Genomic DNA, 27,927 nt, shown 5'->3' with positions numbered 1-27,927 from the left:
CTGGTTGAGATGTATCAAACAGATAATCTGAACATTACCTGCAAAGGAACAGAAAATTTATTTGACACTCTAACACAAGGCGATTTAATTTAAAATTTCCATTAATACTGCTATAACTGACTTCTGTAGCATCAGTTGGAGCTTTCATTTACACTAGGTTCAAAAAAAAACTTTTGGGGTTTTACTTCAGGTTAACGAAGTATTTTTACAGGCAACCTGAACCTAGTCAACATTTAGATTCCAACCAGCGCACATGAACTTGTAATGACATCCTCAAAGAAAAACAGAGCTAGATACAGAATGATGTATCTATAACCTAAATAGGATACCCTCTATTTCCATGCACTGTATTTGTTAACCAGTTTTAATTTTTTTTAATTAAGATTTTTTTTTTATAGTATTTACGGTAGAAGCTCCCTTGAATTAAAATAGTGGGGTAATAACACTAACAGTACCCAAGTAAAGCCTAACAGAATAGGAAAGGCTTATTTATATACTCTTAACTAGAATATAGAATAATACATTTTTAACAATTCACATGGGGATCAAGCTATCTAATTACTATTTTCTGTTTCACTGGACAACCAGTTTTTGATGCACACATGAATAAGCCAGAAAAGGATGTTAGCTAAGTTTTGGTTCCTTCTGCCCTCCCCTCCCCTGCATATAGAAGGTATCCATTTTCATTTTTATTGCCCTTAAACTCTCTCCAGTAAAACGCAAAATAGCCTGGAAAAAATCCAGCAAGAGTTACCAGATTAGAATTTCCAAGCATTAAAATACCAAAATTCACTTGTATGTTGTGATCAAATCATCCTCCCTATGAACTGTTCAGCAAAAGGCTGAGCATAAACATGCTGTATATTTAGCTGGCAAAGTGACATATCAGAATATATCAAGTCACTTTAGTTGATGAAGTTCTCAGTAGCAGTCACCCTCTTGCCAAAGAAAGCTGTTTTGTAGACAAGTCTATCTAGAGCATCAACACAGACTTAGAACCATGTGTTTTAAATCAGATCCTGAATCTAGCATGATTGCTTAACTGAAATGATATACAATTAAAAATATAAATGCTAATACAGAAGCTGCAACAAGAACACAAACACTGCTACATTAGGACCCTACTATTAAGTTGCAATGTCTCCTACTACAAACCAGTAAAATTTAAACCAGGGAAAGAAGTGGAAGAAACACGGAAGACTTATTTTAAGGAAGGCTTAAGTGACACAGGACACTGCGTCCTGGAGAACTGGATGGCTCAGGCATAATCAAGTTGACAAATGTGGACTGAACCATGATGACAACACATCTGCGTATATTTGCCACAGAGCACATGTAAAATGGGACGATTGAGCTCAACTCTAATTAATGGTTAAGTGGCATTAACAGAATATGTATTTAACCTTTCCTGTTTTCATATAGGTCAACTAGCTCAAAAGGTCAAAATCTACAAAGGCTATGGTGTGTACATGCTTAAAAAAATAAATTCCAGCAGTCTCACTGCAGCTGAAGTTTCGCACGTGCCCAACAGCCACTGTGAAATTACAAATGGACAGTAGCTTATGAGTGTGCTGTTTAACAAATGCTGTGCTTAAAAAAAAAAAGGAAAAAAAATACCGAGAATTCTAGAAGTCATTTTTCCATTGTTTCATTTTTCTAAAAAATACTTCCTCTCCGATTCAGAAATTAAGACAATGTTCTGCTCAAGTTCAAATCAGGTTTTGGGTTCAGCTGTTATACCCATATCTGTACTTCAGGAAGCCCTAACTCGGCATCTACTAAGAACACTGGGAAATATGACCACCCTCCCCTTATTTCATAATTTAAGCATGCACAGTGGGGTTTTGGGTACTCTAAAGGAATTAAAAGAATGACCACCTTCATTTAAAAATGTTCGTGCCTTTCTGCTTTTTAGTTGCTGAAGTGACTGTCCTGTTCAAAGCACACTTGACTATGATGGAGCTCAGCATCAAAATAATGCTCTTCCAACACAAATTAAACAACTGCTTATTCATTTGCAGAGAACGTATGTATCTATAAAAATAAAACCAAAAAAGCTGAAGTGGTTTTTTGCTAGACTACCTCCCTCTATTATGTTTCGCTGCTCTTACCGGAGCTACCTCAAAATTTGTTGGCCTCCCCTACAGTTCAAAATGCTCTGAAGTTCAGGCCTTGCAAGTACCACCCTAAGAAGGAAAGTACTCCCCTGCTGGCATGAATAAGACACAGTTGTATCGTGATGCTTTGTTGATGCTTTGTTTTGGTTTTGTTGTTGTAGTAAATTCCAAGGCTACATTTCACTTCTAAAAGTCTCAATTTAACATAAATTTGTATTAATACACATGCTTTGTACTTTTAAGCGTTTTTGCACCTATCGATACCGAAGTACTTTTAGGTAATTTTCTCTGCCTAACATACACAAGCACCCATTTAATTAAGTTCAGACACAAATTGTAGCACTGAAGGGAACAGTACTCAGAAGCTCTCCTGCTTAACTACCTGTGGTCTTTAACAAGACTCCCCTCAGTAGTTTCTCTCCAGGTATATTACAACACATTTTTCCATACTATTTAACCCTTGGTTTGATTTGTTCTGCCTTTAAAGATCCTCTCGTCTTTTAGTAATGTATCTTCTCTTAGGTACCTGAAAAAACTCCAGGGTTCATATCTTGTTTGACTAAATGTGCTAATTAGAAGTAGTCCTGGAACCACAGTATTTTGAAAGAGGATCAAGGTTTGTCTTTCTATTTGCCCATACTATAATACTCAAATATCACATCAACCAGTTCTTAAGACATGACTTTTCAGGAACGATTACAAATACAGAATTCTATTAGCACCAGAGCATATCAGCCCTGAACTATAATGCCAGCATACTGTATACAGACAGAAAAATAAACTTTAAAACAACAACATCCATAAAGGAGCCTTAGGGAACTCCTTTCAGAAGTGTGTTGATGGCACTACGTATAAAAAATATCCAGGTTTGCATATGGTCATGCTGCTCCCAAAATATATACTCTGTCTCTACAGAAAAGAAACTGTTGTCTTCTTGGGTTGGAAGCCTATGTACAAAGGAAAAAAAGAATTTAAGCAGTGAAAAGTGCTAAATGTACAGCTCTGGAGCTGGAATTCACCACAAATACAGAAAGGCACCATTTCTCTTGTGCCCTTCAAAATAATTACAGCACCATCACGAAAACAAAATAAAAGTATTTTCAGTGTATAGTATTTTTTATCTCCATGATGCCTCCACACTTGCCCTCAACGCTGAAATGTCCAGAAAGTGTTATCTTGACACCCAGCTTCAGGTATCTTGTTTGACCAGTATTTGAAGTATGGCACATGTAATTATACCAGCTAAATGCCAGTGTTACGTTAGCAACTAAAGCCGCTGTTTCTTGAAATAAATACTGAACTTGCCTTGCTTTGAGAAACGGTAAGTTTTCGTATTCCCCTAAACCGAATTTTACATCTGTTTATCAAATTAATTCTGCAGCAATAATTATAGCTAAATTTTTATCATTTAGCCACTTAAAAATGTAACCAGCTTCCTCAGCAGGATTCTTCTAAGCGAAAAGACATCTTACTTTTGCCCCGACATTACACACCACCCTTTGCAAGACTCTCAGGAAGGTTACAAAACTAGAACCCAGATACCCACACCTGATCCCTTTGATAGGACATGAAGTATAGCTTTTTAGAGCTAAACATCCTATGTATCATCTTTTCCTGCCTCAAATCTTGAGCTGTTTAAATAGAAAACCAACACTTAACAAGCTGAAACAGCTCTTAGGAAGGAGGTAGGTTTCTTAATCAATTAAAGCAAAAAAAACCCCCTCAAACTTTTCAGTTCTAAAACAACTGCCAGCCAAAGAGTAGATTCCAACAAATACTGTTTACTTTAAACTGTAAATTAAACTTCTCACCTTCCATCCCGGCCACCAAAAGGAAAATAGATCAATAATGACCAGAATTGAACAATTCTGCTTCAAGGTGCAAGCCACAAGTTTTTGCAGGGATACTAGGAAAAGTATGGATAAAAATTCTCTTCCAGCAATATGCTAATTATATAGATTTTTCTTCATTTATAGATTTGCATGCCTTCTCATCTACTCAGCTATCTATTAATAAGTAAGAGACAAAAGCCTGTGTCCTGGTTTCAGCTGGGATAGAGTTAACTGTCTTCCTAGTAGCTGGTACAGTGCTATGTTTTGAGTTCAGAGCAAAGAATGTTGATAACACTGATGTTTTCAGTTGTTGCTCAGTAGTGTTTAGACTAATGTCAAGGATTTTCCAGCTTCTCATGCCCAGCCAGTGAGAAAGCTGGAGGGGCACAAGAAGTTGGCACAGGACACAGCCAGGGCACCTGACCCAAACTGGCCAACGGTGTATTCCATACCATGTGACGTCCCATCCAGTATAGGAACGGGGAAGTGGGGGGGCAGGGATTCGCCGCTCGGGGGACTGGCTGGGTGTCGGTCGGCGGGTGGTGAGCAATTGCACTGCGCATCATTTGTACATTCCAATCCTTTCATTATTGCTGTTGTCATTTTATGAGTGTTATCATTATCATTATTAGTTTCTTCTTTTCTGTTCTATTAAACCGTTCTTATCTCAACCCACGGGGTTTTGCTTCTTTTCCCGATTTTCTCCCCCATCCCACTGGGTGGGGGGGAAGTGAGTGAGCGGCTGCGTGGTGTTTAGTTGCTGCCTGGGGTTAAACCACGACAGCCTGAAAAGGTTAAGTTTAGCTGAAACCAGCCAGCAAGGACTGTATGATCTTACGAAGTTTTTTTTTTTCCTTTCCAGCAGGAGAGAAAGAGGCTAAAAAAAGCCACTGAAAGTAAGCATACTGATTTTTCAGACACTTGTTTTCCCTGAATTTTTTTCCCATTAGAACTGCAGACTCCTGTATATTGAAGCTCAATGGTAATAAGGCTTTTTTTGTCAATTATTTCTCAGCAATCTCTTAGATATAGTGCAAAAAACTCCAGGGGCTCTGCTGACTACAGACTTTGCTGTAGTTTTCAACCTACTAAAACAGTCTGCTTTGGAAAGGGACTGATTCCTGTAGATACCAATAACAATTGACATACAAATGCAAACAGAAAAATGAAATAAAGCTTCCGAACCCAGTGTCATCACTGCAAACTGAGCAAAGAAAAAAGGGCTCCCCCACGCCAACACTTCTGCAAGCTTCAAACTGATCTAGAAATTGCAACTGGAGTCAGCTCTCAAAATTATTTTAAGTAAGTATTTTGTTCCCTTTGTACTGCAGGAACACACTGAATGCAAACAGTATCGCGAATTGCCCAGCCTTGCACTTTTAAAACCCTACGATTTCACAGGCTGCAGAGTCCTCAACGTACCCTGCACTAAGATTTGATGGGTCAAAGACATATTTAGATGAGGAATTATTTTAATTGGTCCTTCCTATTCAGAGCATACTGTCTCATAAAGCTACTTAAATGTTTCACAGACTCCGTACTGGAATAATTTCTATTATTTTCAATAGTTGCTTTTTGTCTGATCCATGACAGGTTCTGTAGCTATGAGCACTTGCAGTTATTAGTAAACATTCTGTATTCCATCTCCCTAACAATCAAGCTATACTAACATTTACACAATTTGACAGTGTGTAACAGACAGTAACGCATGAAGGCAAAAAACACGCAGGAAAGGTGAGTACTTTTCTTGAGCACAGATTCTGGGAAGGCTAAGTCCTACAATATTGCCAACTCAGGACAAAATTTGGGTTTTCATTACTTCCTCAGTTCATCCATCCTATGCATCCAGTTAAGTACCAAAACTGAGAATATTACTACTTTATATTGCATTTGAAAACAGTTCTGATGTCTAATTAAGTTCGTCAATCAACAGGTATATTCAACATGTTCTGGCAACATCAGGATCTCCACTAAGCCCAAGAAGACTTTGAATAACAAAAGCCATCAGGCAGCATCAGGTCAAAGACACAGAACATTTTAATAATATTCCCCCACACAGATACATGCCAATAACATGAGGGTGGAATCTAATAAGTTCATTAACCCCAAGCAGGGAGAATGTATTACTTCATACACAGACTGGGTTATCCATTACTACTAAACTTTTTAAGACCAAAATTATCAGGACAATACATCAAATTTGAGTGGAGTTCTTTTTTATTGGCTTGCTCTAATTTAAAATGACACCCTTAATTTCCCAGAGAAACTTAATACATTGCAGAATTATTTCAAACATTTGCTAGCCAGTGGAGAAAAAAAAAAGGCCCTGATACATACTACTACGAGACTACAATGAGGACAGCCAGATAGATTTTCAGTAAAGGTATCCAAAATCTGTCTCCTCCATTTATATTTCTTTGTGGCCTTGCATGCGTACAGCTAAATACAAGATACGACCCATCTTGCAGGTTGACAAAGTTGACCTGCTAACCATAATCAATGCACACATATACTACAACGTGAAAGTACATTCACATGATTATTTGCATAATTATCTGCTGCTTAAATATCCAGCTACAAAAAATATCAGAGTACAAGGCCTATCAGGAAGGGGTGAAGAATAATGTATACCGCCACAGAATTTTTTTTTCATTTAACCTCACAGAAAGGAGCATTACATCACACTCTTACAATGCAGGAGGAGGGGCCTGTTCTCAGAAAGCAGGCTTCAGCTATTTCCCTTTAATTTTCTGCTCGGTTCTGGAGGGAGATGCAAAAAGAACTCGGATTTAAATTTTTAGTAACATAGAAGACGGAGAGAAAAGCGAGAAAAGGCAGGTTTGTAGCTACGTTTACCAACATGCAGCCGCACACCGGTTTTATAAAGAATCCAGAGCAGAAGTCTACCAACCAGCAGCAGCAGCCGCCAGCATCTCGCATTCGCAAGCCTGCGCTCCTGACTACCTGCCCCCCCATTTTATCAGCCGCCAGACCCGTTAAGTGGAGAAGTCTTCCCCCCCCCCCCCCCCCCCCGCCGCTTCTGGGCGACTGGAGGTGCCAAGACCATTAGGAAGCCATTGACGCCAGCCGGCCCGCCGAGCCCGCCCGCACTCCCGACGCCGCGTTGACGGGGCCGGTTCGGTCCCACCGAGGGCCGAGCCCTGGGCGGGGGGGGGGGAAGCGGCAGCCCCGCCGCTGCGGGGTGCGCTCCGCTCGGCTGGCAGCGGCTAACCCCCAACCGGCCCCCGCTCCCGGCCCGGCACCGTACGGGGGGGGGGGGGGTGGGGGGGGCGGGATTTTAGTGGGGGGTTGGGGTTTTGGGTGTTTCCCCCCCCCCTCCCTTTTCTCCCTGGGAAGGACGGCCCGGTGAGAACACTTCCCCATCTGTCCCTTGTCGGACCCGGCAGCAGAAAGAATGCAAACCCATTTTTATATATGCAAATTTTTGCAGCAGATTTAAGAGCTTCGGGTGCTGTGGGGAAGAAATCGCTCTGTAAGAAGCCTCTATTTAAATAAAACGAGATTTTCAGTACTATCTTGTACTTCACCGGCTTGGAAAATACAAACGATCTCCTGTAATTTGCCAGAGTGTTTTAAATCACAAATCGCTTCAAAATCCACTTCTACAGAGACCTCCTCCTTAAAAAAAAAAAAAAAAAAAAAAGCCCTAAAAAGCCACTGGAAGTGCTTTACGCGGAAAACCAGACAACATCTGAAGCAAGTATTTGTGCTAGAACAAACACCTCTGCAAAACCACGGGTGAAAACGGTCAGCTCAGGCTCTTAAAAATCTACGGATAGGTAAAAACAATAATAAAATAGAAACGTACCACTAACCTCATAAAGTGCAGCAGTGCTTAAATCCAGCGAGTTGAGGCATACAAGGTAGAAATGGAAATGAAAAAAGATCCAAAAATGATTTCGTGTTTGTTTTTTTGTTTTTATTTCAAATGTTCAGAAACCAGCAGCGACTCTGTCGGCCATTTTGGCTCGAACTCCCTCGCTCTCGCTCCCTCTCTCCCTCCCTCTCGCTCCCTCTTGCTCTCTCTAAAGGAAGCAGCTTTTTGTGACCTTCAAATAGAGGCAGGTCATGTGACTCCAGCCAGGCTGTCAATCACGCGACGGGGCCGGCCTACTTCCCGCCTTAAAGGGACAGCCGCCCTGCCTGCGCCCCCCCCCGGCCGAGCAGCGCCGCGCCAACGCGCTCTCCGCCCGCTGGATCCTTCGCCGTTCAGCCCGCACGGGCAACGCTCAGGAAGGGCAAAACAGGCGAGCCGTGAGGACAGGGAGGGCAACTCGGCCGGAGTTTTTCTCTTTAAAGCTAGCCAAAAAAAGGGAAGCAGCCAGTTGTGCTCCTTCTACACCAAGGTTGCAGAACCCATCAACGGTGAACCATGAAACGTGCAAGTCCCACCAGCCACACGCGCTCTCCTGCGGCGCGCCGCCGGACGCATGACCCTAGCGCTTACGTCGAGAGGAAACCGCTTTTTAAGAAGTGCCCCATCCCGATTCAAGGACCAGAAGAGGTTCATCTTCGGTCCACGATGAACCCAGGCCGTAACCGGACCGCCTGCACGAGATGTGCACGCCTAAACCCCAGATCCAGGTTCGGAGGCACGAACGCCTGCAGCACAGCAAACTCCATCTCTCCTACTGCCTTGACTGCTTGAAGTCTCAGGCTGCAACTCAATCTTCAGGCAGACACTCGATAGTCTCTGCCCACAATTCTCACAGATAAATGTTCCAGCAGTTCAAAGAGAATCCCAGCATGTCGTGACATTAAAAAAAAAGCTGCGGCACGTTTCCAGACATTACCTTGAGCGTGCAGAAACAGTAAATAATATAGTTCAGAAACAGTGTATGGTAATGCGAGTACGATTCTGCCGTGGGGAGACTTGCTCCTGAGTCAGCCCCACGCAGGTAACAAATGCTTGAACTGGCTGTGCAATGGAACCGTGCCCGCTGAGGTAACCGGCAGCAGCTTGGGAAGCTCACGGGAGCACCCTCGGGATTGAATCCTTAAAACACACGAGTTTTTAATTCTGTACAGTTTTGCACTATAACTATGTAGAAACTAAAAAAAGACCACACCAGCAGCGAAAAGCCACCACAGAATGAAACTAACTTAAAACGTCATGGGAGGGCACTCTATCGGAATGAATTTGGGGAGGGGGGCAGAAGCGGCACATCTTCCGAATGAGAATAAAAATCATTAGTGTGTATTATCATGCTACGTGAGTCATCAGCTAAACGCTGTGTTTCAAAAAATCATCAGGAGCTAGGAATGGCTGATACAGCTGAGGTTTTGACACACTTTGCTCCAAGGACCCTCCCGGTATGGTACAGAAAGTCTCGAATGGGGATTCCCCCAGTGAGGGGATTTCTTCAACAGGACCACAGCCTGCACCAGAACCACCCCAACATCCATCTCTGCAGGCTCCTGAAACTCTGCAAATAGCCCATGCGTGTTGCATTTACAGGTACTGAACGAAATAAAAGCAGTCAGATGCTACCTTTTCAGGTTGCTCCGTCTAAACCAGAGCAGAGAGTCAGCCTGCTGGATGTAACAGCTTGCGGCGCTTTGTGGCAGGGCTAATCCAAACACGGCAATTTAAGAAATGTGGTGAAATCTCAGGCAACATGTTCTTTTTTGTGGCAAGACCCAAAGAGAACACCACAATTGCTCTGAATATCTAAAGACAAAATCCAAACCAACTGCTAGGCATCTGATTTACACAAAGTTTCATAAAAGCAAATATATATGCATATTTATGAAACAGTTATCCCCCTTCTGCAGAATTACATTAAGGATTGCAGCTGCATGTTCTATACATGTTCACACTAAGTATGACAATATGCACTAAGCTACAGATAATTTCACTGGCTCTCAAAAGCCAAATTGTTTTACTCAGACTTACAAATCTTCTTAACTTCAGTAGGGCTTGCCAGCTCTCCATTCTGCAGTCCTAGAAGCTTTTACTTCCAGGAGTTGACAACACTGTGATGACTTTAAGCAACCAGCACTCACCTGAGTTGCTGTGTATCAAGTGTAAATCACCGCTATAAAATTTCACCTTGTCAATGTTCTACTGACAAAGCTTATTTAATCAGAAAACTTTTTGGGGGACAAGCAAATAATCAGTGAACCAAAAATATTTAGAGAGGCCAGTATGGGCAATTCTTAAATAACTGTAGCATGGGTAAAACATCTTGGGTTATTTAGCATTCTGTTAAAAATGTATGGACTATGGGCCTAGGTTTTACCTTGACTAGTTTGTCTTCCATAAAGAACCATGGACTCCACTTGACAAGGTAAAAGTTACCCATGTTTTGTCTCCTTTAAAATGCTACTTGGAAGCAACCTGAAAATCCTTATTTTAATATAAAAATAAATGAAATAAATGCTTTCACTGATGTTTTTTCAGCTAAGCTAACAACTGAAACATACCTCGTTCTTTTTCTATTCCTGTTGGCGTATTGGTTAAGATGGTTCACAAAAAATTTTGGTGTTGGTGGGTTCGTTTGGGGGGGGGGGGGGAGGGAAGGGGGGGATGTTGGTGGTTGTTGTTGGGTTTTTGTTATTTTTCTTTTTTAATGCAGCACTTCCCCAACCAAAATTGTGGGTAAAGCAGCAGCACAGTACTTCAGAAAACAATGAAGTAGAGCATAAAAAACCACAGCATATACAAAATCTGCACATCCCTTTTCAGAGGGCAATTGCCCTTTAAAACCTAACTGTTAAGCTTTCTGATGCTAACAGCACTGTTAATAGCTAGTGTTAATAGGTTATATCCTTGTTATATGCTACTAACTTCGCTGATTACAAACACTTCATTTCTAAGCACCTTCCACCTGAGGATCATAAAGCACTTTAAAAACTTTAATGAAGCTTCACAGTGCTTCTATGAGGACAGTATCCAGTATGAGCAGACATATACACGCACATTAAGAGAGATGCTTACAGTCATGGATTCTCTGCACTCGTATCTCAACTGAGACAGGAGAGGAGTGGGTTTTTTAATTCACATTAAGCTTATCCTTTTTGATGACCTTTTGATAAGAATCAATACATTAGGCTTCAACATTATATAGGCAGGCATGCTCCAGTGTCCACTAGACTAACTGAGGTATCAACTGTACCCTCCAGTTGTCATCTCAAAAAGGAGACCTGGTCTGTCTGATTTGTAGATCTTTAGCCAATTTTAAAAGGATTTGTGTTCATCCAGTCCTTATGCAAAACTCACTGTCTCATGAGCTGGCATTTGTTTGGGCTCAAAGTCCTACAGTTTGATGCCATATCTTACTTATTTTGAAGGCTGGGGCCTTGCCATCCTACAACACTGGACCCCACCCGCTGGGCTTTCTACATTGCCACATGTGTATGGCCAATAAAATTAAGACATATTTTTTCCCCTAGAAAGTTCTTCACAGCTGATACTATGAAAGTGAAAAAGTCAATTCAGCTCCTCCTGACACAATTCCTCAGCAGAAACCTCAAATATTAACAAGTTTCTCATAGCATGAATGCCTTCTCACCAACTTCCTTTCTCCTGCTGGTGAAGAATTTGTTTCCTGAAGTATAAGAGGCAAAAGGCAGATTTTTTTTTTTTTTGCCAAAGTGAACTGAAGCCTACATGCCCTCTATCCTACTGCAGCTCAGTTAGATTTCCCTAGACCTCCCTTTCCCAACCCCAGAAGAGGGGTGCAGTAACAGATACAAGATAATTGGAGGCCAATTCCTCGCCAGCTCCCCAAACCAGTCACCAGTGGACCAACCGACCTGGATTACAATCCTAGCAAGCACACTTCAAGTTAACAGGGATCAGAAAGGTCCCTTTGTCTTTCCCGAGATGAAGTTAGAAGCATAACTCTTAGGGTAGAGACATAGATATGACAACTAGATTACACAGTTGCACAATTTCTAATAATAAAAAGCAAGCAGAGAACCCCGTAAATTAAGGAACAGAATTAAGAATCTTACCTATTCCTTGTGCACTGTAACAACTGCCATATGATTTATTTCAAGTGAACAATTAAAAACATTAAGGTTAAAACCAGGAGCTCAAAGCATCTTGCTTCCTAGACTTGGTAACAACTAGGAAGTTGACACAAGCAACTCAGTCCTGGATAAGGGATAGTTCAGATCACTTTTAAATTATTTTCTCCGAACAGACAGAAATGTTGAATGCCCAACACTTCTGAAAAGCGAAGACGATCGCTAATCTGACTGTATCAACATAATATTTTTCTAAAGTCTTCACAGCAATTGCACATAAGCCACTGTGCAAGAGATGACCTCTCCTTCTGCAGGAATGCAAAACTTTAAAATGTTCAAGCATTCTTCAAGGACAAAACACTCATTCCTAAGGAAAACTAGGGGTTTGTTTTGGGGTTCCTCCACACCCCTTTCACACTTAGCAAGTAGTGAGACATTTTATGCTGCAGAATTGTGAAAACAGAGCTGGCAGGGGTTTTTACTGTAGTAACCAAAAGTATAATGTAAATTCTTTCCTCAGAGAAAAATACCATGACAAAAAGTGTCCAACAATGGAAAATCTTGCTAGGTTTCTGAAAAGGTTACAACAGCTTTTGCATTCCTTACACAAAGGCACCTATCAACACATTTTAGGAATGGAGCATACCTTCATTATTATTCAAAATTTACATTGCAACAGTGCTTTGGAGCCATACTAAAGCTCAGATCTCATTCCTATCTTGCTAGGGACAAAAGAAAGAATACAAGGCCTGAAAACTTCACAGCATATGACCTTAAAGAGCTATACACGACTTCAGGGCCAAGCCGAAGTTCTGACCCTATACATTAATGAAGTGCTCACAGAAAGATAACAAGTCAGAAGGAAAACTTCATTCACCAAACTTTGCAAACACCCACTTTTCCACCTCATTTTTCCTCAATCTGCCACAATACTTTCCCTAGCGGTTCAGCCTATAAATAATCCATCACTATGCCTCCACTTCTTCAATCTCCTCAAATGCCCTTTCCAAACTGGAGAAAGATGAGGCTTTCTAGCTGTCTTTTAACAAGGTTCTTCCATGAACAACAGAACTGAAAGCTCATTTCCTATGAATCTGTCACACATCACCAAACCTCTACCACACTAATCTCAGCTTCCTGCACAGCCAGTTCTCCTTTAATGCCAAGGCTCTAGACCAGTATATTGAGCCCTATGTAGATCTCTTCCCATAACTTTTTTTCACTTCTTGCAGTACCTGGGCAAAATAGCATATGCTGCAGCTAATCCACATGAGGATTAGCTACTAACAGCCATAACCAGAACAGATAATATTTTGTTTTGTCCTGAAGCCTTTCTTTTAGTGGGGAAATTAATTTTGGTCTCTCGTCCAGGCAGTTACTGAAGTTTAACATATTGGTAATTACAACTATATTATAATTTCTTACTCCTTTGCCTCACTTGACCAAAACTGGACAAGAGACTCCAAACTTACTTGGGAAAGATACAGACATGGAAAGCAATCGCATGAGACTTAACTACTCTAGGAACTAAAAGAATTGACCCCAAACATCTTCTCCCATTCAATCAAGTCCCCCTCTAAATACTGAATGGGGTTTTATGCTCATATCCTTGGAAATTAAACGAGTACTTTGCAGTAACATAACATGCACAGGAACCTGTGCAAATTAGTATTCTTAGAATTTGGTTAACCTGCTCCTATCATCTCAGAAGCTTCTTGATTTTGGAGATTATAATCCTATCCTAACAGGTCTCCCTCTTCAGTTTCTAAAATCCTATAAACTGCCAAAATATCAATGAAATAGGAAAAGTTTATCTGTTTTAAGCAATTCTATCTATGCCAGTGAAAAGATTATACTTCCTTCAAATAAACAGATGTTCAGGAAAATGGTATAGGATATTACTCCACCCATATATACAGCAAGCGGTTGCTTTCTAATTGTTATTTACAGCATGTGAATTACCATGCCAGTTAGATGATTGATTCAACTGACCTTCCATCAACAATAGCTGTTACTATGCATTTCAAAAGGAGTAATAACCTCATTGGTTAAATCCCACCCCCACCCCCCAGTTTAAGCCTTGAAGCTTTAAACATTTTAAAACAAATAGCAACAAGCATTTTCATCTGACTAGGTTGGAATATTTAATGAAAAACTTATCTTTCATGTCTATAAACGCTTTACCACAACAGGACCCCTTCTTTATATGGAGCCTTTAGACATGCTTTGACTGAAATTCAGTATACTCTACTCACTTTGGCTTAGCCTGCTCCTGCAAAGCAGATTTCTTACAAGTACTTATGGGAGGCCTCACAAAAGACAAGGAATATTTTTTTGACTGAAAGAGTTAGTCTTATTCTAATCCTCCCCCCCCCCTTTTCCCCCACCTAAAAGGGAGCTATATTGTTTTTTTAATTTTTTAATTTTTTTAATTTATTTATGGTGAGATAGACCAGTACCTCTCTACAAATTCATCGAACTTGCCTTTAGTTTTAGTACAGGGAGTTCAATCGCTGGCCCGGAAACCTCTAAGCAAAGGAATTTCTGGCATCTTGGTTGGAGCTGGCACCAACCCATTTTCCTTTGTTCTCATTAAAGGAACCATAATATGCTAAGTTAAATAAATAAAAAAAAAAAACCCCACCCAAACCCAAAGTAAAAGCAGAATACAAAAGGAATGCATATTCAGTGGATTACTGTAAGAGAAGATTTCCCTAATTTGACTCATTTTTCTAACAAAAGCACTATTTATTGCTGCAAAAATCTGTAAACTGATCTTTCCAAGTGACTTGAACATCTTCCCTAAGTAATTTGCCTTCATGTACAGCCCTTCAGTTTGAAATGTCAGGAAAGGAACAGCTAGCTATCCATGCAGAAAATTCTGCAAGCTGTAGCCGTCACAAATATTCAAATGCATAGCACTAACCTAAAAACAGTATGATCCCCAAATACAATCAACTTCGATGAAGGGCAAAGAGTTCCGCAAACTCCATCTCTCTAGGTAGGAGTAAAAGAAATCATAACCAGCCCTCCCAATCACAGCATGCCAGAGGAGCAATGCAGCTTAAAAGCTCCAAAATATCTCTGTAAACAAGTTTTTAATTCATACCATGTTGACCACAGAGCACAGTATTTTTAGTCATACAAAGTAAGTCGTATCGTCTACATGGAATTAAAAGCTTGCTTTTTTTCCTTCCCTCCCCTTCTTTAACCAATAATGGTCATTCCCTGAAGGGTCTAGATGGGATCTGCAACTTAGAACCAAGTTCTTGGACTTTAAGACTATTTACCTTTCTTATCCTTTAACTTGTGGTATCTCTAAGCCACTAAGCCATAGTGGATAGTCACCAAAATTTCTGTTTTCTGGACAAAGGAAACAACAAGACAGCACAAACTAACATAACATAAAACCATTAGACATTTTTTTCCCCTTTTCCTCTTCATCTCCTTGAAAGGAAGAATCAAGCATTCATCTATGTGTACACACAAAAAATACCAAAGACTTGATGAATGTATTTATTCATTGGAGAGAACGAAACAGGGAAAAAAGCACCGAGCAGCTTAAATTGGATGCAAAAGGAAAAAAAAAAAAGTAAGTTTTAGGACTGTAATTCATACACATTATGATGCCACTGACATGTGCTAACCATCCAAAAAGTTAATCCTTAGCAAAACAAAACATGTGGCACTAACTTGGTGCAGAGACTGCAGAAATTTGTCTACATTAAAATATATTTTTACATTAAGAATATAGACTAAACACTACTTTAGACAGGGCTCAAAATTATTAACAGCCCTTAAATGATTTTGTTTGCTGTTCTTTAAGTCTGTTATCTCACTCCCATGTAAGATGTCATCCAACAGTTGCCATCTAAATAGCAATGAAATGCTGAAAAGAGAGCAATGTCCAGCCATCCATATAAACGATACATCAGAGCACAGTTACCTCAAGCATCTCCTGAGGAAGTGGCAGCTTGGGAGAGGGAATAGCCACCAATCAACCAGACCTAAAAGAAGAATTCTTGGACAATGAACTTGAGATGTCAATAGAGTGTCTAGTAGATAGTTAACTTCCTGGAAAGGGACTAGAGGTCAGGAGATGGAGGGGGCAGTGGTGTCTGAAATAAAGAGGCTCTGGGATTTTAGGAATTTGGTCAGTATGCAAATGATCTCCCCTTCAAAGTAGAGTAAGCTCTTTAAGACAGCGGTAAATCAGAATACCCTCCTTTTTGCTAGCAATCAGAATTACTACTAACTGTAGTAATTAGAGAAACCAATAGTATCAAGGATAATATGTGATGCTACTCTGGGTATTTTGCAATACCATATTTATAAAGCAAGCATGCTGGAATGGAAAATATACTTTTGTCTTGTTTTGGAAAGACAATGTAAAGAAGTCTCTTGATCAGATGAGACTGCAAATTCAGAAGCAGGCTTTGTGCACTTCCTACGCAGGACAAACACAGATCTTGGCGGGGTGGGGGGAGAGAGTAGAACCCAAACAAACTAGCCTGTTCTTACCACAAGATATCTGGAAGAAAGCACTATAAAATCCTAGGGAAAAGAAGCACCAAACTATTCACACTTAGAATGTGCACTGTCCACAAATCTTTTCCTCTCTCAATATTCAGCAGCATTGTAGGTTAAACGCATTGGGATAGTAAGTGGGAACTTAACTTCCACAGTTGACTTTTTTCTGTGCAATCTCCCATAGCTCCCCCCCCCCCGCCCAAAAGTCATCTGGCTTCTGTTTTTCCGCATATTGAGAAAATACTTGCAAAATAACAGTATGCTAATGGTGTAGGTTAGCTGAGGTACATGGAAAGCCTGTATCTGTTCATGACAAAAAATATACGGTGCTATATGCTTTGCTACCTCCTAATTTATGGTTTGAAAGTAGAAAAAAACCCCACATCACTGAGGAGGTGAAATGAGGAATCTTAAAAACCATGAAATGACAACCAGAAATATTTTCAAGACTAACTTGCAGAAGTGAATGCCTAGTTTTAAATTATTTGTGCTTAGAATACTCAGATTAGAGTTTTCCTGTGTGTAACACCTCTAATTTTAAGTACAAAAATTTCAAAAGATTTAAGTATAACATTAAACTGGTAAAATATGGAAGAGAACTGATGGAACTTTTGGCATTTTAAAGTGCTTAAGTATAAATTCTGCATATTTTTGTTACATTGTTTGGAAGTACTGTATTGTAAAGGGTGCAAGCCAGCTTTTGCAACATTATTGACTTACCAGTCTTGTGGCTGAAACACAGCTGCCTCCACAGATAACAGAATTCACTGCTGTCTCATCCATTTCTACCCACTCAATTGCACGACAAAGGGCAATTCTTTTCTTTATGCCTCAGGGCCCCCTTATATACACAGGTAGAGTTGCCTTCAAATGCAAACTTGTCCTGCCACTCACTCCACTGCAGGGAGTAAAAAGACGTCTACGATATGAAGGTGATGAAAACATTTCTCAAACCTTAGTTGGACCCATTTTCATCTTAAGTTATAGTCTAATGGTCTTGTGCCCTCAAATATCCTTTCAAATCTCCAGGGACATAAAAGAAAAAAAAATTTCAAAGTTAGAACTCTCCTACTCAGATGCCAATACCAGAGCTAGCCTGAATTAATCACTGGGACTGAAGCATATTCTGACATACTGACAGAACTGCAATACCCTGTGACAAAAGCATCTGTATGGCCACTACAGACATAGCACATGTCTCTGTGGTGGCTTGTTAGGATGATGGACAGAGGACTTCAGTGTTTGGGGACATTTCTCTAATGGGCTACTTATTCTACACACACATAGAACAATCAGCAATGAAAAATCAGTTACGCCTTTACTTTTGAACATAATTGTTGATGTTTTCAAGGAAAGACACAACTTGCCAAGAATTTCAACAGAATTTAGGTACCCCAAATCTGAGTTGATAATCTGAATTAGGATTTGGAGGCTACTTTGAAAATCTCAGCATGAACCTTCAGGAAAAAAACCCTTCTGCTTAGGTTGGTACTGTCAGTAAATTAAAAACAGTGCAATGGTACTCAAGACAAATCTCAATACCTTCTGTAATATGGAATGTCCTTTAAAACATCAAACAAAACCCCTGTTATGCAAGCATTTAGCTAACTGTTTACTTTAAATTTGGTAAGAACAGTGTTTTATGCTACAGGGACAGAAGCTATGGCTAGGGTCCTTCATGGGATTTCAACATTAAAGAAACCCTTTAAAAAGAATACTGTAGTACTTCATAACAATGACTGGCATCCTCAACAACCAAAGCAGACATCTTCAGGATATACCACTGCAGCCTTTTTAGTTTTCAGCAACACTATGAAAGAGTAAGAGTGGTTGTTTTATGCCACTGTGGCAGTGATATTTACACGTGCACCCAATATCGGCAGGCTGCTGAAAACAAAGGAAGACTGGTCTGTTAACTGGACTCTTAATTTGAAGTACAAGGAAAGGCTGATAGAGCTTGTTTCACTTAGTTTTAAAATGACAAAACTAAACAGGGTGGGGGTGGAGATAGGGGGATAATTCTGCTGTGTAAGCAAACATAGAAGTAAGTTTTAATGAAGACTGAGGCAGACTTTCAGACACGCACACTGGAAGACAAAAGGCAATGGACATAAATTGCAACAAGGGAAAGTCTTACTGAATATTAGGAAATTTTCTTTCCTGTGAGGGTGATCAACATTGCAACAGATTGCCCAGAAAGGCTCTAGAATAATCCTAAGCCGCCTGACAACTTAAAAGTTAGACCTAACCTTCAAATCTGGCCCTCCTTTGAGCATGGGATTGGATGAGATGACTTTCAGAAGTTCTTTCCAACTTAGATTATTTTATTAGCCTATGATTCCTGTTTCCAGCTTAGACCATCTTACATACCACTTTCTTTTAATTGTGTCACACAAATCCAGGAAGACACTGAATATTCCTGCTGAAATATCAAAGAATAATGTAAGAGAACATTACCAAATTTAAAACAATTTTGTGATTCTCACTGGTTGCAATCTCTTCCTGGCATTACTGCAATTTTGGAGGGTGTCATTAAAAACTCTTGCATCAGAATCTATACATTAAACTATCAATCCAGAGAAAAGGCTATCCAGTAGGTCTAACCAATGACACTTTGTAAATTATGGAAATTATCTGGTTTTGCTATCTTTCTTGCAAATGAATCACTTCCAGATGTACAAATTGCCAAGATAGTTGAAGACTTTTCTCTCCCATTACTACAAAACAGCAGGTGGGGAATAGCCAGCTGAGTTACTTCAGGCAGCAGTAATAGGTTGGCTTACCTTGCTAGTAAACATGAGTATGAACTTGGCTCACTTTTTGTCCAAATAGCTACTGTCAAACAGACTTCTCTGTGTCAGTCAGGAATAGTAAAACATTTACATTTTTCTTATAAAAAGGAGTAGTTTTCATTACACAATCCCTTTCACTAATAGATCAAGGTGCTTAAGTTTCTGGTGGTGACAGCAGGGGATAATTTATTAGGCAGAGTTGCTAATTAATACTGCTAGAACTAGGAGCACAACCTCAATTTAAGGACTTGAGTAGTATTTTTTTTCCTACCCCCAAAGGAGGTACAAAGACAAGCTGCTCTCTGCTCATCAACAGAAGTTTGATTGTTTCTTGCCTGTTAATCTTTGCTCTAGCAGTGAAAAAGTAAAAGCCCTATTACAACTGGTAAGGCAGCAAGAAGCTACTGCCATGTAAAATATAAGTATTTGGGGGGGAGATAATATTTACTCCTTAAGCATGGCAATTCAGGTCAGCCTCTTCATAATGGATGAAAATATGAGACAACGCCTCTAACAAAATGTCCACCTGCAATTAAACATAATGATACCAATCTTTCTCCAAACTTTTCCTTTGGGAGGGAGCGAGAGGGGTTTCTTACCAAACATATTAGCCACATAACAAATGTGGCCAAGTGTAACAAACAAGCAGTTATATCACATACCAGAGAGCTGAGAGGAGGGAGGAATTTACAGAGTACTTAAAAACTGAGAAGTAACAATTTCTCAAGGAGTCCATTGGTGCTCTGCCGGAGTAGAAGCACGGTCCAAGACAGCCATTATCAGCTCCAGTAGCCGAGGCAGACTCACTTCTTTTGAAGTGTAGGTTTTAGAGTAAGTGGCAGCCCTCACTGCTGCACAACCATGACAGTTTTGTGACACAGGCATTGTGCATCATCTACAGTTCAATCAAAAAAATCTTAAGATGCCGCAACTTTAGTACAGTAAGTCTGCCCAAAAGAACTGTTCGGTACAGCAAAAGAAAGGTTTGCGAGACTGAAGCAGGTTTTGTTTTGTTTTTTTAATACTAGAAGGTACTCTTGCAATGCCAAATTTTTATCCCTGAGTCAAACTGAGTTGAAATACTCTGTTGCATTTCAGAAATAAAGTGCCAGAAGTCATCCATGGATGCTGGCTCCTTGTAATCCATTATGAAGCTGTACTTTAGCAAAGGAAATTTCACATGAAACTGGGGCTAGGTAAGAACTACTGCTTCCATTGAAAGTCTCTCAGAAGTAAAAAGATACTTCTGTGACTTTGAGTCCCTTGGAATGCCAGTTAAATATTAAGAAATTGCTGGGCTTGCCCAGGAGACTTGCAGATTGCTCCAGCACTCCCCCAGGAGACTTGCAGATTGCTCCAGCACTCCAGTGCAAGTTAGCTTCCTCACAGGTCAGTTGCTGAAACTGTATCTTCTGCATACTTAACTTCCTCAACAATCTCAGTACAGAGTTACCCAGATCAGGCTGCCTATGAAAGGTGATTAAATTAACATGGCCAACTTTTCAGGAAAGCAAATTAGAAGCACTCAAAAAAAAAAAAAATCCCATCTGCATAGCTGTAGAGGCAGTAAACTCCAGGAAAGTCTGAGAAAGGTGAGGAAGCATCTTCAGCTAGTGCAGCTATTTCCATAGTGAATGTCTGATTCTCCACTCAAATTTCTGATCTACTTTTCATTAACAAGCTCCAATTTTGTTTCAGCCAACTAGGAGGACAACAGGAAACACAGAATCATTGCAGATGGAAGGGATCTCTGAGATCATCAATCCCACCCCTTTGCTCAAAGTACGGTTAACTACAGCAGGCTGCTCGGGGTTGTGTCCAGCTGGGTTTTGAATATCGTACAGGATGAAGGCGGCACACCCTTTCCGGGCAACCTGTTCCAAAGGTCTGACCACATTTCACAAGAGAAAAAAAAAACAACCAAAACCAAAACAAAACACCCACAACTTTTTTTTCCCTTATGTTTTTGTGGAGTTTCCTGTATTTCAGTTTATGCTCATTGCCTCTTCACCAGGCACCGCTGTGAAGAGTTTGGTTCAGCCTTCCTTAGTCCCCTCGTCAGGTATCTCTATAGACATTGGTAAGATCCTCCCCCAAGTCTTCTCATCTCAAGCCTAAACAGTCCCACCTCTCAGCTTCTCCTCCTATGTGAGATGCTGTAGTCCCGCCCTGTGGCCCTTCGCTAGATCCACTCCACGATGTCCAGCTAATCCCCAATACAAGTAAATAATAATACTAAGAGGCAATTTCAGATTTTTTTTCTTTTCTTTTGAGATCTACAGCAATAGACTTGAAATCAATGCAGCTTTTTGGAGTCACTTAAGAATTAAATTACTTAAATTACTAAAATCCTTTGCGTGATTATTATTTGTTTCTCTCAGATACCAGATCAATGTCACTTACAGCAAGAGGTAAGCTCTACCAAGGCAGACAACTATGTTAGGTGGTTGAAAATTTGAGATTGTGGATATAAAAAGATTCAAGTGATTGACTGAAATTTAAGAGTGATACCCACAATAGAATTTTGCTGGCATTATGCTACAGTTGCACAAAACAAGTACCTTCATCTCATAGTTGCATTACCAAAATTGCACCTTTAGACTTTTATCAAGATATTAACAACAACATTATTAGGAATGATACTCCTTAGGGCCAGATCTGTATGACAAGATCCCAGATGCCACCTAAACCTAAATTTGTTAGTTAAAAAAATAAAAATCCTGCATATCACTAACCTCATATTCTCTTTCTAATAACCACAGTTTTGGAGAAGAGAAAGATAATGTTGTAAGGCACTTGAAAAAGCTCTAATTAGAAATCAGATCAACTGTAAAGTAATTCTAGCTTCCACTTGCACCTAAAATAAGACAGCAAACACAAGGCTATAAGTCCAATACAACATCCCTCGTATTATTCACTACAATAATGTGTTTCATTATACTACTAGATATCTAAAGAAACAATTCAGAAGAGCAGAAATCTACTTTTTCTTTCTGCACTGATTTTTCTTCTGGAACTTTCTGAAAGTTTCTACTTCAACAAGCTTTGTATCTCTTGGTTCCACAGTAAGTTGGGCAGTCTGAACAGAAAGAAATAGCAGCAATTACTTTGAGAAGTTTGGCTCACTTCCATGATGAAAAGAATGTGCATGTTCAGCACTAGAACTTCCCTGAACTCATCTTGGCTACCTCAGAAACAGTTTCTCACTGTCGCAGAGGCAGTGGACTTGCAGTTGCTAGCTTATCTAGAAGGCAAAGACGACCTTCAGCCCAAGTCAAACCCCAGCCCTTCTGCAACAAGTGTACTGCTGATCAATGGGAACTTCCTCCTCCTCGTGAGGACACCCCCAATTAGGCATAGGGAAAAAAAAAAGAAAGAAAAAAAAAAAAGAAAATAGTTCTGTGCTGTGGATTTCCCAAAGATCGTCTTCTTGCTTGCTCCAAAAGGCAGGTCAGGAAAAAATATTAATTATGATCTCAAAATTGAATTATCATTGCATTAACTAAAGAAAAGAATATGGAACACAACCATCACTGCAATACTTCTAGGACAAGGCTCTCTTCTTCCTATCTGAACAAAAACCCAGGAAAAAAAACCCCAACCATTACTGGATTTCAGTTTGAAGTCATATGAAAAAGCCTTTTGCTAATGGAAATCTGTCATTTTCCTCCCTGCTCAAGCTTCTTTCCCTGAAGCACTGCGTACCAGCATCTTAAATTGTTCATCCTTGAAAGAGCATTTTGTTTACAATTTCTGTTCCTTCACTAAAACGCATTCTAAAGAAGTAAGGCTCGTATTTCAAAGAGGAGCAATCTACCATATGCACACCAAAAGGAAGGCCCTGGTTCTATTGTATTTCACATTATTTCAGTGAAGAGCTGTATAAAAACTTCATGTACAAACTCACTACCTTGGTGCTAAGCTTCCAGAATGATTATTGCTTTTACAACAACTTCTGATTTACCTTCTGAAATTGCAATGCATATTTCTATGCTTTTAAATTCAAAGCAAGTCAACATCCTGCCTTTTTTTTTTTTTTTTTCCAGCCACCATCCACTATTATATATGGGTATTTAAGGAACCAAAAGGGTGAGCACCAAACGAACAACCAACGCTCCCAGCACATTTAAATAAGAGTGCTTCACACCATTTACTATGGTAAGGCCCTTTTTAAATAAACGTGTGACTCACTGTTTGTTTTCTTCACCAGGAGGTGGAGTCTTGCCATGCCCCTCCATTACAAAATCCTCATGTTCCATCTGCAAAGGCAAGCATTGCAGGTCAGAAATCGGTGGAGCAAAATGCACATCACCTAAAGTGGCCCTTTTCCATACGCAACAACTGAAGACAGCCACTTTATCACAGTGGCTGGTCCAGAACAGATCATGTAGTTTCTTAGCAACATATGTACACCTCCAACCCCATCGCTATGGTATCATTTTATAGCATAATTTTCAGAAAATCTTAGAAGGGAAAAAGAATAATTTAATGGCTATAGCAGAAGACTAACACTCAGGTTATCTAGGTTCTAAGTTTTGCTCTGTTATGGACTTCCTTTGTCATTCTGAAAAAGTATGGCTTCTACCACTTCTTCCTTACATATAAAGCAGGAATTAAAAACGTCTACCAACATCTCTGCAGAAAAATCAGAATTTTCAAAGAAACTTATTCACCACAGACAGAAACTGCTGTGAAAGCAAAGTACTTCTTGTGAAAAATAACTTTTATATGAAAAAGAGACTTTCACTGCACACGCGTAGCTTAGTTAGCAGGGTAAAAGAGGCCTAAGGGAACCTCAAATAGATGCTGTTCCAATGACAACATAAGGTAGGCATTTCCTTTGGCTCACATGTTAAAAGATTCCAAGGGCACTAAGGAAGTTTTCTGTTTAATTGTTTGCTTTTAAAATACAGTTTTAGCATATATTGTCAGTAATTTCTCTGGCCAGAAAGAAGAATTACATTATATTTGATCATTAATTAATTACACACTCTTCATTTAATTACTCCATTCGGGCAGAATTTCTTGCACAGGTAGCAAAATATTCTTCTCTTTATACAAAAATTCAACACATGCACTTAGTATTTTATATAAACATCCAGATATACAGTTAGCAATGCTCTACTTCATGTGAAGCCAGCAAACAGGCCACACTGCAATATTCAGTAAGCCATACAACAAAGCAACTAAATCATAATCACACGCAAATCCATGATCCACTACATTAAACCGGAAAGAGGAGAGAAGCACTAATCAGTCAGTAAAGATAACATGGTTTAGTCAGTCTTTGAAGGAGCAAAAAAAACCCCAAACTAAACCAAGCGGCCACTTTCCTTTGTGGCCCTACCCTCCCCCTAGAAGAGTCAAGTTCAGTCATTTGTACCTTGATCCTGTTGACAAGGTCAAAAATACTGACAAAAAACATTATCTGCATATTGACATCTAACAAGGATAACGGAAATTACGTTATTTGCCTGCCCAGGCACAGCCCTAAGCAAAAACACAAATGAACCGGGAAAGTGATGAACTATAAGGTGGCAATGACATCCAGAACACAGATAGTCAATCAAATACATGTAAGGTAGTTTCACATTTGTAAACATGTACCCATGTGACCCATGGTCAAAACAGTACTTTCATCTAAAAGCAATGTTTGAAAGCAAGAAAATTTTGCATTACAGTTTTGTAAATAACTCATACTTTTATCCATGTATTCCTACCATATCAGGCACACTGAAACCTATTTGTACCTCAGTGTGTATCTGATTCTCGAGAGCTCTAATATCTGGACTCAAAACTGTCTAGCAGAAGAGAAATGTATTCATTCCACTAATTCTGTTGTTGCAGATGTTAAAACACAAGTGTGACAACTGGTAAAATAGCTACAGATTTGTGGCTAATCGCAAAACAGCATGGTTCTGAGAGCGCAGGTAAGTGTTTAAGAGTCACTCTTACACAACCTGAGATCAGGAGGTATTTTAGCCTGTTGCTGGTATGAGACAAGTACAATTCATATGAATGGTAAGCAGGGGGGCAGTTTGTGGCCAGTACTGAGAAGAAAGATGAAATACAGCCTTTGGGAGTAAAGAAGCACTACATACAGCATATATAGGGCTAAACTAACAAGATTCCCATATAAAATAGAAATTCAATTTAATGAAGCTGTAGAAAAGGAGAGATCATAAAGAACTCGAGTATAAAATGCGAATGATTTTAAAACCAACAAAAACTTAGAAAGGAATGGGAAATTATTTTATTAGATCATAAATAAGAAATTTGAATGAGAACTGGAACATCTTGTAGACCACCACCAGGACAAGGCAATTGCTGAAGTACTGCCAATAAAACTGTTGCTTTAATATGAATTTTATATGAAGAATGCTAGTGACATAGGTGTTCCAGACACATTATCATCTAGCATGCATATCTATCAAAATTACCATTTCAAAGAGAAGTGGGCAAATAATTAAGAACAAGTCGCCTGAGCTAGAAACAAGATTGTAGGTCCAGGCACAATCTGTTTTAAAGCAACTAGAAAATCTCATCTACTTTAAGAAATGTTAATCAGCTTGCTCTACTTCAGACAGTTAACAGAAGTATCTGAAATGACTAAAATCTGCATTATAAAAAACTGAAGAAGACATGGTACAATTATGTCAGCACTGGAGAAAAAGAGCCAGGCTTCATGTAACTTAGAGAAAGGCAATGACAAAGTTACTCAGGAGAAGTTCACCAAGAAAATTAGTCACAGAGTGAGAAAGTACTCATCAACATGGAAACTGTTCAATACACAAAATAAATATTAATTGGTAGGTCTTCGCTGATTAAAAAAAAGCTAATAATAAAATGCATCAAGACATTAAAAAAGAACATGGGAACTCCAAGAAATTGAGTATTAGTGAACTAGAAGAAAAAAAAAAAAATCTCTTTTTTAGAATGGATGAACAACTTGACTGGTAGGAAACTGCTGGCTGGTCAGGCTCAGAGGACAATGGTCACTGCATCGATACCAGCCTCCAGCTCCTGGGGTGCTGCAGGGCTCTACCCTAGGACAAGTCCATTAAACAACTTTGCCAATGACTTGAAGGGCCAGTAGGGTATACTCTGGTCAGAATTTTAAGATAATACTTAACTGGGGTGAAGAGGTTCAGTCAGCATGTCCAAGGGCAGGGCTGCCATTCAGCTGGACCTAGACAGGCTGGAGGAATGGACCCTACAGGAACTTTATGAATTCAGACAGGACAAACACAAAGCCCTGCACCTGAGAGGCCCTGGCAACTATACAGGTTGGAGACTGACCAGGGAGCAGTTCTGTGGAAAAGGTCTTGGCAGACAGCAAGCTGAACATGAGCCAGCAGTGTGCCCTGGCAGGAAAGGTCAGCAGCATCCCTGGCTTTATTAAGAGCAGCCTTGCCAGTAGATGAGGGAACTGATTATTGCCTCTACTCAGTGCTTATTATTCCAGATATGGTCTAATACACCTCATTTTGAGTCCCCCAGTACAAGAAATACATCCATAAAGCGGATGCAGTAGGGCACCAAGATGCTCGGGGAGCCAGAGCACTTGCCCGGTGAGGAGAGGCTGAGGGAGCTGGGCTTGTTCGGCTGGGAGAAGAGACGGCTTTGGGGAGACCTAACAGCAGCTGGTCTGTATCTACAAAGAGGTCAGCAAGGAGTCAGGCTTACCACGGTGGTGTACTGTGACAGGACAAGAAGCAATAAGCATAAGCTGAAAGAACTCCAGACGGGATATAAGGTGACTCATCTTCATCATGAGGACAGTCAAGCACTGGAACAGATAGCCCAGAGAAATTTTGTAGCCTCCGTGCTTCAAGGTTTCCAAGGCCAGACTGGATATAATCCCTCGTAACCTGGTCTGACCTCATAGCTGACCCTGCTTTGAGCAAGAGGTCAAACTAGAGACCTCATGAGGTCTCTTCCAACCTGAATTTCCCACCAATCCTATGAACACAAGAACAGAATCAGTTGAATGTCAAGAGGTAATATACAGGAGAAAAAAAACCCTACCAAATGCCCAATCCAGCAAGAACCTGCACTTCAATGTGGAAAGGTCTAAGAAAAATATCTTAGAAAGTTACATAATCAAAAAACCAAAAATAAAAACAACCACCTAGAAAAACTAAACAATCCCAAACAGTAATACAGAAAGAAATACTGAAATGACTGGAGCAGAACCATGGTATGTCCTCTTTTTAGAATACTGTCTATGAGTACAGACAGCGAAGGCTCACAACCCCTCCGCAACACTTTAAAACGTGAAAGCTCAGAACAAAAAAAGGTCTGAGGCAGAAAGAAGATTTTTTCATTAATAAAATCCAACATTTGGGCTGCAGATCTCCCTCAACGCAAGATGACACATGACTGAGGCATACACAAAAAAAGCAGTTTGACAGTGTTGTAACAAGTATCACCCCTTTGCTACCACAATATAAATAAAACATAGCCCACTCACAAAAAAACCCCAACATTAGTGCATATACAGTTATTTGGAAAATATACTTCTAAGCAGACAAAAAAATTAGTTGTTATACAGACATAAATTGCAACACTGAATTTCACAAGTCCTTGTGGATTTTATGTTTATATATCTATATGTATGAAGATTTATTTGTGTATTAGAGAATTACAAAACAATAGCAA

At 39.9% G+C, this 27,927-nt stretch overlaps 1 protein-coding gene across 24 annotated transcripts in view; it reads right to left on the bottom strand.

Moving 5' to 3' along the window:
• The window catches only part of TNRC6B (trinucleotide repeat containing adaptor 6B), a 146,877-nt gene that overhangs the window by 81,041 nt on the left and 37,909 nt on the right, over nucleotides 1-27,927 (bottom strand). For 8 of the 24 annotated variants that reach the window (XM_052790762.1, XM_052790765.1, XM_052790763.1 and 5 more), the window contains one exon: nucleotides 23,458-23,525. The exons of 14 other annotated variants lie outside the window; for them this stretch is intronic. In XM_052790762.1, the coding sequence (XP_052646722.1) occupies nucleotides 23,458-23,525 (68 nt within the window). Of the gene's footprint in view, nucleotides 1-7,778; nucleotides 8,032-23,457; nucleotides 23,526-27,927 lie in introns of those variants that run through there. 2 more of the 24 variants (XM_052790773.1, XM_052790776.1) reach the window with 2 other exon arrangements.

The sequence above is a fragment of the Harpia harpyja genome, chromosome 6 (genome assembly GCF_026419915.1).
Source record: "Harpia harpyja isolate bHarHar1 chromosome 6, bHarHar1 primary haplotype, whole genome shotgun sequence".
Taxonomy (NCBI): Eukaryota; Metazoa; Chordata; class Aves; order Accipitriformes; family Accipitridae; genus Harpia; species Harpia harpyja.
The sequence above is the reverse complement of the archived record's forward strand: the minus strand, read 5'-3'. Positions and strand labels throughout refer to the sequence as shown.